Source organism: Sapajus apella, unplaced genomic scaffold, assembly GCF_009761245.1.
Source record: "Sapajus apella isolate SASKATOON/1434 unplaced genomic scaffold, GSC_monkey_1.0 scaffold17, whole genome shotgun sequence".
In the NCBI taxonomy this organism is placed as follows: Eukaryota; Metazoa; Chordata; class Mammalia; order Primates; family Cebidae; genus Sapajus; species Sapajus apella.
In genome coordinates this window covers 27,992,488-28,008,919 of record NW_022436957.1, presented here as the reverse complement: position 1 = coordinate 28,008,919, position 16,432 = coordinate 27,992,488, and the positions used below count along the sequence as shown (strand labels likewise).

The following is a 16,432-nucleotide window of genomic DNA, read 5'->3' as shown; positions in this document are numbered from 1 at the left end:
TAATGCCTAATTCATAATAAATGTATAATAGTTCATCCTTTCAAGGTGTTTAGAGCTTCATCTAACATAGAGTAATCATTACGCACGTTTTTTAAGTAAAATAGAGAATAAATAGAAACCTACATATATAAAATTATAAAACATGTATACTTTCTAAATAATATATGGTTATATATTGTACTTATTAGTGGCTTTAAATTTATAATAAATAGTTATCAATAAATGGGATTTAGAGGTTCAGTGGATAGCTTTCTGGCAGCTTGCAGATCACTGTCTTTCTCTGGCTCAGTATAGGCTTCTCTAAGTCTGTCTTTCCCTCTTACTCTCTGCAAAAACTAGCTTCCTGTTTTACTGAGAAAATACAAGCAATCAAAATAGAAGTTGCAGTACTCCCACTGACCTGCATATAAGCTCATAGGCTCTACTTTTCCTTTGTTAACATAGATTATCTTTCTGTGCTTTTGTCTAAGGCCAGCTTTTCCACTTATGTACTGGATTCCTTTCCCTTTTTTCTGCACAAAGGCATTACACCAGCTAATGAACAGCCCTCTGCCTCCTACTTCTTCCCTATGCTACATCATTCCCATCATTTTCATCCTTCCCATCAGTAGAGAATTATTCTGCAATATCTCCTGTCATTTAAAGAATCCTCCATTGGACAGTAATCTGTCTCGCAACCACTCGATTCCTGTTTCCCTTTACAGAAATTCCTTTCTCTCCATTTGACTCCTTCCATTCTCTCTTGATGCCAATTAAGAGAGCTAAATCAAAGTGTCATCCTCACTATTTTCTTGAAGCAAATTTTCTCAGGGTCACCAGTGACTTCACATCACTAAATCGGTAAATCCAGTTGGCTTCTGTACCATCATTCTTTCTTAATTATCTCTTAGTTTTCCCCGACTACTGTCAATATCCTTTGTGGCTCTATTGACCTACCACTAAATCTGGAAGTGTTCCAGAGATCAGTCTGTGGACTCTTTTTTTTTTTTTTTTTTTTTTTTTTCCTATTAGCACTCACTTTCTGGGTCAACTTATCAAGCTATATGGTTTTAAATGTAATCTGTAAATTGTTCCTGCTGTAAGATTTTTAAAAATAATTTGGACCTTTCTATTGATCATAGACCTGCATACTCATTTACCTACTCAACACCTCCACATGGATTAATAATAAGCGTATTAAATCTAACATGTCAAAACAAAATTCCTGATGTACACTCCAGCCTACTACCCTAGTAATTTGCCTGTTAATACAAATTGGCAACTCCATCTTTCTAGTTATCCAAGCCAAATCCCCTGAGATTTTCTTTTCTTCTGTATTTTTCTTACAGCCAAACATCAAATCTATCACTAAATGCTGTTGTTTTTACCTACAAAATCTCCAGGATCCAACAGTATCTCACCACACTTGCACACGCGTGCGTGGACACACAGACACACACACAGGGAAATGTATGTGTATATATAGTTTTTACGACAAGTCTCGTTGAGATTCCATTAGTCCCTCTAAGGTTTTTGTAGCTTTACCAACTGTCTTAAAAGATTATAACAGAGCAGAGCATCTAAGTAGAAATTTAGCAGCATGTTTTCTTAAATTTATAAAATAGCAAAAATAGCATGTTTTCTTAAGTTTATTATAGTTTCGTTGACTACACAAAATAATATTTATACTGTTACTAGTACAATTGCAAGACACATTGTGCTAAATGTTTCAGAGTGAAACACTTATTTACATTTTAATAGATCAGGTACAACATTTACCTAGTAAATAAAGAACCTAAAATGGAGTATTACCTACATTAGGCTCAACATAGTTGTAAATTATAAGGAAAATCAATGTGATGGTGTTTCTACACATATGTACCATTGGGCAAAGTACCATGAAAGCTTCATTTTACTAAAACTATGCATTATATATAAAAACAATACTATGAAAAAGCTCTGTAACTTGAAAAATAGAATGCCGTTTAAACCAGAGAGAATACAGTCTTTTGAATAGAGTTACTTTTTAAAGTAAAAGTGAGCACTATGTATAATAATTGTAATAATATAGAGTGCCTTGTTACAAGGTATATAATTTTCTTTTTCTTTTTTTTAAATTTATTATTTTGAGAAGGAGTCTCACCCTATCACCAGGCTGGAGTGCAGTGGTGTGATCTTGGCTCACATTAACTTCCATGTCCCAGGTTCAAGCAATTCTCTTGCCTCAGCCTCCCGAGTACCTGATACTACAGTGGTGCACCACCACACCCAGCTAATTTTTGTATTTTTAGTAGAGACAGGGTTTCACTATGTTGGCCAGGATGGTCTTGATCTCTTGACCTCGTGATCCACCTACGTCAGCCTCCCAAAGGGCTGGGAATACAGACGTAAGCCTCCACACCCAGCCTGATTTTCTTTTAGATGTTTTAAGTTTTGCACTTTTCTGGTTAATGAGTAATGGAATCCATTGTAGAAAGTCTTAGTTTTCAGAAATGTATGAGACTTTAAATAGCAGACGTTTTCTATAACCACCAACAGACTCTTTCGCAACTTGCATTTTACACTTAAAATTTTATATTGAGCCACTTTTCATTTCAGTAAAGATGTATTAGTGATGCACGATATCCCATAGTATGCATGTATCATAATTTAATGTCCCAAGAAAGCATCTTTGGGTTTGTTTTCAAAATGTTGGGTCTTTAAAGCTGAATTAAACACTACATGTTACTCTCTACACTTTGGTTGGCATGATTCACTCAGAAAATGAAATAGTTGACTCGGATTTGTGGACAATAACGTTTTAACATATCTTGCCATCTTACTATCTAAAAGGTTGTACTGTGTTGAATATTTCCCTCAACAAGTATAAACCCTTTGATATTCCCACATCCCTGCCCAAAATGAGCTCTTTATTAATTATTATTTTCCCTATGTTCCATGTGAAAATGCATTAATTCTCAACTTGTAATTATTTAACTATAAATGGTATTATCTTTTACATATGTATATGACCATATATCACCTTCTTTCTGTGAATTACCAAACTATGTATTTTATGCACTTTTCATTTTTTCTTTTTAATTTATGTGAGTTTTCTGTAGATACATGATTACAAAGTTCTTAGAATACTTAAATTAGTAAAACATTATCAAAGAACACAATGACTATTTCTATGTATGCAAATAAAATTAATTTTCCAACTGAAACACAATATTTTTTTAAAAGTTTTGTTTTTGTTTTTTTTTTCCTATTCACAGAAAAGCATTGTCACACAAACAGCTAAATTATCATCATAGGGCAACCTGTTCTTTTTATTAAGTATGCCAAATAAATAGACATGTCTTATTTTCACACTCATGGGAAATTAAGTGTATCTGAACCCCATGAGTTATTTTTTAAAGCATATAAGCTTTTAACTTCTTTACTAAGTTTTCTATTATTTACATACTGATCAAATAATATAATAATGTTTCATCACTGTCAATAATCATGTTTTGCTTGTTTTATGGAAGGTCTATGCCAGAAAGGAAGCTTTGAAGGGAGGTTTGGAGAAAACTGTAAGCCTTCAGAAAGATCTATCAGAGATGCATGAATGGATGACACAAGCTGAAGAAGAGTACCTTGAGAGAGATTTTGAATATAAAACTCCAGATGAACTACAGACAGCAGTTGAAGAGATGAAGGTAAAAAAAAAACAACTAAGTAAAACAAAACAAATAAATGGAAAAAGAACGAAATGCTACATTACTTGAAATCGTGTATAGTCTGCCCTTTTCTTGTTCTAACAGAAGAGGTTATTTTTAATTAGTCATTTTAATTAATTTAGCTTCAAGTTTAATATACATTTTAACAACCTTAAACTTTATTAATTTTAATGTATTGTGGTCAGTTATAAATACTGAAAATGACAATTTGAAACAATTTTCCCTTGAAATCATATAGTATTAAGACAGTAGAATCAGCTCATCACATTAGCTCTTTCTAGCTGATTCAGATGCAAGATGAAACTGTGCGAAACTATTATTGAAAAGACAAAATTTATAATGTAGTCAACAAACTGCGTTAATTTGGTAGTTGGAAGGCATCTGTTAGAATTTGGAATTACTAAATATTTGAACCAGTAGCCTTTTATATGAATAGAAAGGCCTGAGTTTACATGTACTTTTCTTGAAACAATAGAACAAAATATAACATTGATTTATGGCCAAGGAAACTGGTATGTAGTATTGATTTGGAGGTGAAGCCTGGAGCTGAGCCTACACAGTGACATTTTGTATGGCCTTGGGAAACTCAGTAGTCAATATAATCCTCTATTTTATCATGTTTATGTCATTATACTTCCTCACTTGAATGTATGACCTGTTGATTGAAACTAACATGTGAGTAAATTGCCTAACTCAGTTGGCACTCAATAATTAGTAGCTATAATCATAACTATTATTTTTATGTACTAGCAAGAACCTATAAACACTGACATGTGAAATACTAATACTGCAGATATTTGTTAGGCTCAAGGATTGTGACAAGGAAAAATCACGGTGGAGCCAGATACTTAAATTTAAAACTTAGTTTGGCCCCATGCCAACTGTATAAATTCGGGTGAGTTACATAAGCTTATTGAGCCAAATTTCATCATTTGTGAACTGGGTATCAAAATGTCTGCTTTTCAGAATCATTAGAGGGATGAAATATAAAATTCCTAACATAATGCCTGACACAGTATAGATGACCATGACTAATTATTTATTATTTTAATTGTGAAAAGGGCCACATGGTAAAAAAAAAAAAAAAAAAAAAACTGTGTACTCTATTATATAATTTGTGTGATAATTCAGAAATATTTACTATAGTTAATAGCAGAAAGCAACTCACATGAAAACTCAGATGTTTAAATATTGAATCTATCATATGAGTCAAATGTTGAAAGTAAGTATCTAATATACTCCATAAATATGTATAAATATTGTGGATCTGTAAGAAAACTATAATGAAGAAAAAAATTGTATAAACAGTAATCATTTCTAGAGTATAAAAAATTCTGGAAACCATCATTCTCAGCAAACTGACAGAAGAGCAGAAGATCAACCACCGCATGTTCTCACTCATAGGCGGGTGTTGAACGATGAGAACACATGGACACAGGGAGGGGAGCACTACACACTGGGGTCAGTTGTGGGGAAATAGGGGAGGGAGGGTGGGGGGTTGGAAGCTGGGGACAGATAGCAAGGGGAGAAATGTCAGATGTAGGTGATGGGGAAGAAGGCAGCAAATCACACTGCCATGTGTGTTCCTATGCAACAATTTTGCATGTTCTTCACATGTACCCCAAAACCTAAAATGCAATAAAATAAATAAATGGGAAAAAAAATACAAAATTATTCTAATCTAGCAATAACATTTTCATTCATCAACTAAAACTTACTGCATACTTACTATGTGCCAAATACCCTCTAAATACTGAATATAGAGGGTGGTAGTCAAAACCACTGCCTTGGAATTTACATTCTAGTGTTCTAGTGCATGGTAAGGAGCAGGCAATAAATGGAAAAATAAATGAAATAGTTTGGGGTCATGATAATTTGCCAAAAAGTAAACTTGGATTGTGAAATCAAGAATGAATAATGTACAGGCAGGATTTGAGGGTGGCAGGATGCTAGTTTAGAAAAACTTGACTTGCAGAGCATTTATGAAGAATTGTGTGTAATATGAACGTACTGAATCACGGGAAAGCTAACCATTTTTTTTTTAAGTCTTAATGGAAGCACTTTCTAGTGAAAGGGTGTAACTTCTGCAAAGATCTTGAGGATAATTGGGAAGAGAAAGAAGTCTGTCTGCCTGCAGGAAGGAAAATGGGATATAATTACCTCAGATGAGTTTTAGGAGGTGGACAGATATTTGTTAACAAAGGAGTTTTGTTAGAATATCAGTTTTCCTTCTAAATGAAATAGAAAAATCATTGGAGGATCTCAAAAGAGAGACCAAAATAATTTAAAATTTGACTTTGGGGAGGTCACCATGAGGAAAACTTTATCAGAATGTGCGAGCTAGAAGGTGGTTTCCAAGTAATATAATCTCCACTTCTCTCTCTGCTTATCAGAAAACTGAAATCCCCAGACAGGTCAAGTAATTTAGCCATAGTCACAGAGTTTCTTTGTGGTAGAGCCCACAGGATTGAAAATATTTTACTCTCTTTCTCTCCTCCCCTCTTTCTTCTCCCCTCTCCCCTCTTGTATCTCAGTTCCTTTATGGTCTGTTCTCACTACTTCTATTTCTGTATAGCCACTACCTCAGATCCCTAAGTAGATAATATAGAGTCATTTGTGTTTAGCTGCTCTGACTCTCCGCGGGGTTCCTTTGGTTCAGTACCTCTTCTGGCCCTCTTCACTCACCCTAAGAGCAATTTGCCTCTGTAGCGAACAACCCGGTCAGATCTCTTTTATTTTCCTGTGCTAGAGAGTAGATTTTCTCAAATTTTTAAAATTTGAAAGCCATCCTTGAAATGAGTCATCCAACAAATTTGTCTACATTGATTGACATGTTTAAATAATTGGTCTAGTTACAAAATTAGTTTAGTCTAGGGGTGAGAGTAAAAAGAGGTAAACTCAGGAAGCCCCTGGCAACAAACACTGAGGGAGTTGACAGGAAGATTTCCTTTTTCAGCCTGACTCTCAAGGCAATCTCTGCAGGTCAACTTCACTACGTGGAGGTTAGCAGCAGTACCTCATCCAGACTTCTACCTGTCCTCATTTGATAGTATCTCCTGAAAATAAAGATAAATTTGCCAACAGACCTACTTTGACATGTCTCCCTGATTTACTCAAAGAAAAAAGAGACCTCCTTCTGTTTATGTTATTTCCTATATTTTACTTGAAAATGAACCTGTTGTTTTGATAACTTATTTTTCCCCTGAAAAGAAAACTTTTTGTTGACATAAAAGAACCCAGAGAAGTGTTTGATAAACAACCTCTTACTTTAAAACTTTTATGGAGCTCTGCAGTGACTATATGGTAAAACTTTATACTAAAATCCTTTGAAAAACACTCTGGAAATTTATTAACTGTTTTCCTTTTTATTTATTTTTTATTTTTACACTACTATAACTCTAGTACTAGTGATTACCAGAACTTACATTAAAAGTTAGAATAGTAAATACACAAATAAATTTGTATAATCACTACAGCAGTGAATCCTGCACCTGGACATCAGAATTACCTGGAAGACTTGTTTAATACACAGAGCCCTAACCCCAGAGTTTCTGATTCAGTGAGCCTGGGATAAGACCTGAAGTTTTTCATTTTTAGCAAGTTTCAGTTGATGCCAAGGAACAAGTTCCAGAGTGATGCCAAGGATGCTCACTTTAAGAAGCACTTGTGTGATATACTGGCAATGAAAGATGTCAGAGCATATCATAGCTAGATTCATGGAAAGAAATAAAACAAGAGCCACCATTTTTATGAGGATTTGTGTCGAAATTATGCCAGTCATTTCGCTTTCTACCTTTTCTCCTAGTAGAGAAATTCATCATCATCTCATTTCCTCTTATGTACCTGGGTTAATAAATTTTGCTGTTTCTTCTCTGAACCTTTCCCAATATCTGAGCCTCTTATTAAACAAGAATATATGAAGCCTAAAAACCACGGAAAGAAGTGTTCCTCATTCTACATTTTTAGATAGTTGCTTGAGTTATTTATAATGAGTATAAATTGTAATTTCATTTATTAGATCCACTACAACATGTTCCTTCCTCAGCTTATGGAGGATTTGAGACCAACTTAACAGAAACTATGAGAAAGAAAGGATGTAACTCTGAGGATGATTTCCTTAAACTCTCTGAACCTCAGTTTTCTGATGTCCAATACAGAGATAACAAAACACATCTGAGAAGGTTGGGTTAAAGATCTAATGATGTAGCACTTATGACATGGCTGGCACAGAACATAGTAGCACATACTAAGTGAATGGTTATCAATCTTGTTGATTGTACTGTAATTACCACAGTCAAGATATACAAATTGTATCTATACTCAGTGATGCCAAAAAGCTGATTTATTTAGAATATTGAACTAAAGATTTCAATCAATTAAATTAAAATCAGCAAAGCAAACATTCTTTTTTTAATTTTTATTTTTATTTAAGTTCTAGGGTACAAGTGCAGAACGTACGGGTTTGTTACATAGGTATGCACATGCGATGGTGGTTTGCTGCAACCATCACCCCATCATCTACATTAGGTATTTCTCCTAATGCTAATCCTTCCCATCCTCCCACCCCCTGCTATCCATCCCCTAGGCCCCCACCCCCAGACAGGCCCGGGTGTGTGATATTCCCCTCCCTGTGTCTATGGGTTCTCATTGTTCAACACCCACTTATGAGTGAGAACATGTGGTGTTTGGTTTTCTGTTCTTGTGTCAGTTTGTTGAGAATGATGGTTTCCAGTTTCATCCATGTCCCTGCAAAGGATATGAACTGGATAAAGAAAATGTGGTACATATACACCATGGAAGGCAAACATTCTATAGGCAAAACAATTTGCATTTTCGGACATAATCCATACTTTTAAGGAATTGTGGGACTAAATCCAAAGGACTAGGGTGATTATGTTGACACATACAAAGGCATTTTCTAGTTGACCTTGTCCATATCCTGTGCATAAGCCATTACCTTCACCACTGCATTGTATGCAGGCTCAACTTCTGCGTGATAGAACCTGGGCTTTTTGTGGCCACTGAATCCTACTTTTGCACCTGTGTAGCAGGCTGCAAGTACTGGGAAATTAACATTTCTCCCACAGCCTTCAACAATTATGGAAGATGATATAGAAATAATACCCCAATGCCTTCACCCCTGAATGCGATAATCCACAGGCATATATTTCTCAGGGCTTTCTAACAGGGTTAAACACCAGTCAGTAACAGTGTTTGCTGGGATTAATAAGTATGAACATATGGATTTCTCTTCCCTCTCTTGTCTCAATTCCCCGTTTTGCTACCAGAATTTATTTCACTTGGCAAATTTTGCTACCAGAATTTATAAGTGTTTATAAACTACTTATGCCTGAAAGCTAATGTCATGTTTGACCCTTGGTGGAACACAGACTAAAGATACAGTATGTATGTATTTGTGTTTCTAAAATATATGTACACATTTGAAGTTAAGGAGTGTAAATGTCTTCCAACCAAAGATCAATCACCACCAACTCCCTTGGAGGTGAACAAGTTGGGTTCATTCCTTTTTGCAATGAGGAAGAATACACAACATGGAGGCCAGGGGGTACGTGAGGATGAAAAAAAGTTATAGGATTTGTGCTTGTATTAGGGGATTTAAGGGAGGGCTTAAAAGCTTTACTTTGGATTGCTTGTCCTTAGTGAGTGGGGATAACTCTATGGGTATCGTACATTGTCCAGAAGAAGAGAAGACCAGAATGACGCTAAAGTCATAACTGATAAAGAAACAGCATTCATTTCTATTAAATCAGGATAGGGGAATGCCTGGCATTTTGTGGTTTGGACAATGCTGATGTTTTTGTCTGGATTCAGACATGATTATGGAATGATCTTGTTGTGGTCTTGATATGTTATGGTAACAAAGTGGCTTTTTCCAATGTTGAAATTATGTGAAACAGTTTCTTTTCCACTGGAGAAGGCCAAGGCATAGCTGGGTGTCAGGCTGGCTTCTGATATCCTGGTTTCTCTTTATCTCCTATATTTTCAATTCTTAAACAAAAATTTCTTTCTTTCATCACGATATGTTCCTAAATGTAGCATTAAGGGGACCCTTCTATGTTAAGCATCCTTTGATTCATATAATCATATTTGTGATGGTTTCAGTATTATTCATCCATCTGAGTAATTTATAAGTGATTTCCATTCTAGACTGCCAAATATTTTTTAACCTAGTTAATATTGAAGTATTCATTTCTTGCCTTTTCCAAACTATTGTATTTATATTGATGTGTATATATTTGACCACAAATCCATACCCACATGCAGACTACTTTTTCAATCTCTTCTTGTTAAAGATCTGTTATATTATGTTAATAATTTATTTCTTTAAGTTTCCAATTACAACTAACCTTACATTTATGGAAGAGATTGGAATTCATATTAGATTTTAATTTGTAAATCTCATTCTAACTGGGATGTCGTGAGGAAGTAATTATATGATACATAGAAATGCAGTTTGGGTGTAAAGTTATTTTCATGCTATTAAGAGAGCATTCTTTATCTTTCAGAGGGCTAAAGAAGAGGCCCAACAAAAAGAAGCAAAAGTGAAACTCCTTACTGAGTCTGTAAATAGTGTCATAGCTCAAGCTCCACCTGCAGCACAAGAGGCCTTAAAAAAGGAACTTGAAACTCTAACCACCAACTACCAATGGCTCTGCACTAGGCTGAATGGGAAGTGCAAGACTTTGGAAGTCAGTTACTTTTCTTGGTCTTTATGAATTATATGTTAGTACATGGTCATACGTGAGGCATAGTGGTTAAGAACATGGATTCTAGTGTAAAACTACTTAGGCTTCAAATCCTCATTCAGGCGCTTATAAATTGTATGATTTGGGTCATCTGCTTAACTTGTATAAACCTGTTTTCAATCTGTAAAACGGATATACAAATAATACATAATTCATAAGTTGTTGAGTAAATTAAATGTGCTATTCTGTTGAAAGTACTTAGCCTAGTACTCAGTATATGTGAGTAGCTGTGCTTCTAATTCTTATTACTATTACTATTAGGTCACAAAATCCTATAAATACATTTTCCCCTGATATTTAGACAATGACTTTTATTTTTTCCTATATTTGTATGTATATAAACTTATTTAGGTATCATAGGGGAAAAGTATTCTGTAGAGAAGTATATTTTTACTATAATTGTCTTTAGTAATTGCTGTGCCCTGTAGAATTCTTTGTTAGCCACGTATTCCTAACTAGCTCTGTATTTTTTGATGTTTTACTTTATGTTTATTTATTATCACAAGTTCTGCTTTAACTTTTATGGATGCCTTAATATCTAGATTATGCTTATCTGAATACAGATAAAGAATATAGGTGTCTCAAATGATTGCAGTGTAATTGCATCAAAAATAAGCTATGACCTTTCTTAGGAAAATACTGTGCCAAGGGGCACAAAACTTTATCCACTACAAATGCTGATGACGCCAGACAATGCACATGAATTGGACTTTAAATTAAGCCCCCTTCCCTCACACAGACTGAGTTATTTTTGTGAATATAGTTAATAAAGTGTTGAGGTACCTCTTTACTTTTGAAAAACATTATTGTTTAGCATACTTCATATGTTGAGGGTTTGATACTTAAAGACAGGTACAATTCAGATGAATAATAAAGTATACCTTTAAAAATATTTTTTAAATGTATTTGTAGCTAAAGAACCCCATATATTCCCAATACAGCATTATCATTTTCTAATTATAAAATGTGATCTTTGAGTTTCTCCATTATCAGCTTTAAGTTCTTCTTTACTCATCCTTATTCTTTTGTTTTTAAAATTCAGTTTACTTCTCAGACTCTTGACAAGTGCCTTCTATATGTCAGAAAATATTATAGTTTCTGAGGATATAAAGACATAATTCATGTATCAGTGTTATGTGAGTGCTATATAAAACATTACAATGAATGGGAAGGGAAAGGATGAGATAGCACTGTACATGCCTCAAGAAAGCGACAGTAATTCACTAACATGTTACAATAGGGAGGGACTTTTTTAATATTATCAGGAAATGCTTTCTGATAATATTTAAATAAAACACCTATTATTTTCTTATGTTCTTAATGTCCTTAAATAAGCATCATTGTTCCCTATTATTCATGTTGTTCATTTAAATGATATTCTGTGATTCATCAGAAATGTATACTGGAGTACATTTTCTAAAGGGATTTTTAAATTTTCATATTAATAACAAAATTTTCAAGACCAATTATTGGACTATTTTCCCATTTCCTTCTCATCTATAATGACATTTCTAACAGACCCTATTCGTATTGAAGTTACCAAATTATTTAGTTCAATTTTCTTCCTTTTCTACTGGTTTGGAATATGTACTTTATCTTACCATAAATATTTCTATATACCTCTCTAACAATAATATGGTGGAAACATTAGCATGGTTTAACTCTAAACCTTCCTCTTACATCTTCCACATTATTGTTGGCTGGTATTTCATTTTCTCTTTTTTCCCCCCAAATTAGTCCATACAATTGCTGCTGCTGCTGTTGTTTTATCTATTTCATATACTATTTATTTAGATTTACCAATGCTATTTTCCCAATTTTTGTGACTGGTTTTGCTTTCTGTTCTTTCCTTTGCTTCTGTGTTCAGTTTCTTTTTTGTGCTTTTCTTTAGTGTGAGTAGCAAATGTGTTCAGATTTTGTATATAGAAAATGTCTTTATTTTGTCCTGAGTATTGGATAATGATGTAATTGAGCAGGTAATTATGTAAGGACAGGTTTTTTAATAACATTGAAAATATTATTTGTCTTCTGAAATTTTTTGTTTTTAAGAAATTTGCTGTCAAATTATTGTTCCTTTACCATTTTCTCTGGCACCTCTAAATTTTGTCTTTGTTGTATTTGCTCTGCAGTTTAACTCTATTTTGTCTTCTACAGTTTCATTCAACTGTGTCTATGTGTGAATTTGCTTTTGTTTATACTTTGTGACCCGGTATGTTAATTAGAACAGATAATTATTTATTTAGTGGTTCTGCATTGTCTTCGTGAAGATTTTCTTTTTCCTAATCTCTTCATCCCTTTCTAAGGGAAAAGTTTCTTAGAGCTCTTAACACTATCCCCTTCCCATATTGCAATTATTGGTTTCCCTTTAATATTTTCTATATTCTTATCTCTATCTGCTCAATTTTGGATAGTTTTCTACAATCTGTCTTCCAATTCTGAAAATTTCTCTTCAGCTGCCCATGGTATAATTTATCCTTCAATAGAGAAATATTTTCATCTTTATCTGTGTATATATTTGTCTTGCTATATTTATATATGTTTATATTTTTTCAAAAAACATTCCATTTCTCATTATTTTATTGAGTTGTTTCACAAATCTTTTTATGATTTTCTTATTTTGTGTGATTAATTCTATTTATTCCTTTAGTTAAACAACTTAAACATATACCATCTGTTTGACTGAAACATTTCAACTTAATGAGTAGTAAACATGAAACAGTCTCATTTTTCCAATAACTACACCCAACTCTGTCAAAGTTCACCTTCTGTCTGGTAGTTGGCTTCTTAAACAATATTTGTCTGATCTCATTACTTTTTATTCTCTCTTAATTATTAAAATTTACTGTAATTTAAATTTAAATATCATAATTTAATCAAATATTCCACAAGTTTAGATTAATCTGTTGCTTCAGCAATTTCTACAGAGGCAGGAATGAGAATAAATGGTCTCACAGTCTCCTTCTCTCACCCAGTTTCTGGATACTGAGCTCCTGTTGATATAAGGGAGGATGAAGAAGGAAAAATACACCCTTCATGTGAATGTCCTTTCGTTGGCTGCCCAAAATTGCTATTAGTTTTTGTTAAAACACATCTGTAATGCTTAGCCTGTTGTCCCTTTTCTATATGTTATCACCACTGACCTGGCTTATTTGCTATAGACTTGATTTGGTCTATTGAGGACCCAGATTCGCCTTATTCATATGACCCTTGAGCCCCACAAAAAAGATCTCCTAGGCATTTATGGTACCTCGGAGTGTTTAACATGAATTTCAAGCTGCCACTTGTCAATGGCTTTGTACAAAATTCTCTTGAATATTATATATTTTTTACCAGTGACTTAGTGATGCCCTGGAGTCTCATTTACCTACCACATCTCAACTCAGAGCCTGGGGGCACTGGAAGTACCCATACTGTATACTTTTCAGGAATGAGAAATTTGAGAGGTGTTTTTGATTCCTTCTTGGTCATAACACCCACCCCTTCATGAATATATCCACCCAGTAGGTGAGCAGTTCTGTTTTAGGTCCTGTAAATAAAATGATCTAGATGAGTTTATCTTACCCATCACTATAAAAGGGTGAGAAAGAATTGCCTAACTGTTCAAACTCTCTTCTCCTCACTTCCCTCAAATGTCCTCCCCATCAGCCCTCTCTGTCTAAACCAAGGCTTCTGAAAATAAGAAAGACATGTTCTCCCAAAATGAAATGTAGGCACCCAAGCCTTTCTAGTTCTTAGGTGTCAATTTCAGTTGCAAATCTCAAGCAAATAAACTTTATGGGAAACATACGCCATAAGGCTAAGCATATTTATTGTACAATTCTCTAAAATTGTTCTATTATCTTTATGTCATAAGGTACGGATTCTACCATTTGTTACAACTAATGACTCACTCTAATGGAAGTGAATTTCCTGTGTGGCTTGTAAGGTTTCTGTTTGTTTTGGTTTTGGTTTGCAAGCTCGTCTATAGTAGGAATTGCCTTTACTGGAACTTTTTATTTTCTTTTGTTCTGGTCTATTGAGTTTTTTTATTTGTTGCCACCAGGATTGTAGAGATTTTTTGCTCTGCCCTCATGTGTGATAGAAACTTAAGTTTCAATTTGTTATGGGTGGATCTTTATTTTTCATCCAAAAATCCCCCCAAAATGGCTTCCTTGCTAATTCACAATGTTCCAGTGGCTAGGGATATTCTTCTTTCCAGGATGGGTAGCACACTGCTTCATTCTTTCCTGTCTCCCTGGCTTGCTTCATTTTCCATCTCAAGTTAGTGTTAAATGCCCTAGCTTTCATGTAATATACCCTGTCCTGATATGCCGGTATTTTTATAAGCTTGATTTTCCACTCCGTACTTTCACTTCCCTCTTTTTTTTTTTCTGACAGCTGAGATTTTATACACATGTTTTACAGATCAGTTATGAATTTAAAAGATTTCCTTTATATTTAACATGCATTTTGATATAACTGAAACAGGATATGAGGGGGGATACCTCATCAGCTCCATCTAATATTTTGAACAGAAGTTTACTTTTTTTATTTGTATTCTCCTTCAAAGCCACTTTGAATTCTGTGATTTCAAAGTAATTTAAAGTTCCAAACTGTTAAGCTTAACAGTTATTCTAAGTGGCTTTTAGCTCCAATTCGGGCTTCAAGACTATATTTTATTTTGCAAAGGTGACCTGTAAAGCTGGTACATTCAGCCTCTCCAGCTGTGTCCTTCAGATGCATTGAGGACAGAAGAGGCCATCCATCCTGACGGTTAAATCAGCAAGGTAGTTCATTACCTCAGTCTGCACCAAAGTTAATAAGACACATTACCAATCACATCTCCTTGTCTTCAAAGCTGTAAGGTACCCTCGGGTATTTAAGAAGATATTTATATTTTCCCACTGGGCTCTTTGCCCAGAATGAAGACAGCCTGTAGTCCAGCAGGAGCTGAAATGCAATGACCCAGATTTAAGATTTCTATCACCTTTTAAAGCAAAATACTTAATTTCACTTTTTGCAATAAACTATACATAAGATACCAAGCAAGTATAATAGGTTGGTAGGCTTGCCAGACAGGTTAGAGTGATACTTTTCATTAGATGGAGATGTAATACTCTCTGTTGTTTTAAGGGCTGTGAACAAAGGAGAACTTTGGGAAACTTGATTAATTTTGTAGATACTCCTAAAATAAAGCTTCCTTTCAAGACTTTACTTTTGGTGGTAGTTGTTGGGGCGGAGGCAGGTGGTAGTAAGTGGTGATGATTGCACCATTATACTTAGACTTCCAAAGCTAACACAAAATGACCATTTTTATATTCTTATTCTCTCTTACATCGTTTTGTGTTTCTTACAATAGATATAATCACCATCTAGAAAGCCACCTTTGTTATTCCCTTGTTCAGTTTTACTTAATTTTAGTATTACAGTAATGATAAACCATATCATACAATTTTTTAGGGCTTGGTCTTTTTACCCAATATATTTGTGTCTGAGATTCATTCTTACTGTTCTTTTTGATTTTTATTGTCACGTCTGTATTCTCTGTTTAAATATGATGGTGTATGTATCCGTTCTCCTTCCAGTGACATTATTTCCTTTTTTTTTTTTTGATTACTACAAAAAGTGCTGAAATGATAATTGCTGTAACAGTCTTTGTTATGTGTGCTAAACGGTTTCTCTGAGGATACATGTATCAAAAAGTGAAGTTGCTGTCTTGATGGATATGTAAATGTTCACCTTATTGAGACTAACACATTGTTTTCCAAAATGGTCATTCCAGTATACACACCCACCAACAATAAATACAAATTGTCATTGATGTATATCTTCTTTCACACGTGGCATTGTCAAACTTCTCATTTGTGTCAATCAACATGGTGTTTCATTATAATCCTGGCCTACATGTCCTTGATTACTAATGAGGTTGAACATATCTTTATGTCTATTGTATATATGTATTTATTTTTAAGATTTTGGTTCAAGTCTTCTTTTCATTATTGG

The 16,432-nt window shown here is 34.2% G+C and overlaps 1 protein-coding gene across 11 annotated transcripts in view; it reads left to right on the top strand.

Annotated features, from left to right (window-relative positions):
- DMD (dystrophin) overlaps positions 1–16,432 on the top strand; it is a 2,282,798-nt gene that overhangs the window by 893,840 nt on the left and 1,372,526 nt on the right. For all 11 annotated transcript variants that reach the window (XM_032285804.1, XM_032285805.1, XM_032285797.1 and 8 more), the window contains 2 exons: positions 3,492–3,662; positions 10,211–10,393. In XM_032285804.1, the coding sequence (XP_032141695.1) occupies positions 3,492–3,662; positions 10,211–10,393 (354 nt within the window). The remainder of the gene's footprint in view (positions 1–3,491; positions 3,663–10,210; positions 10,394–16,432) is intronic.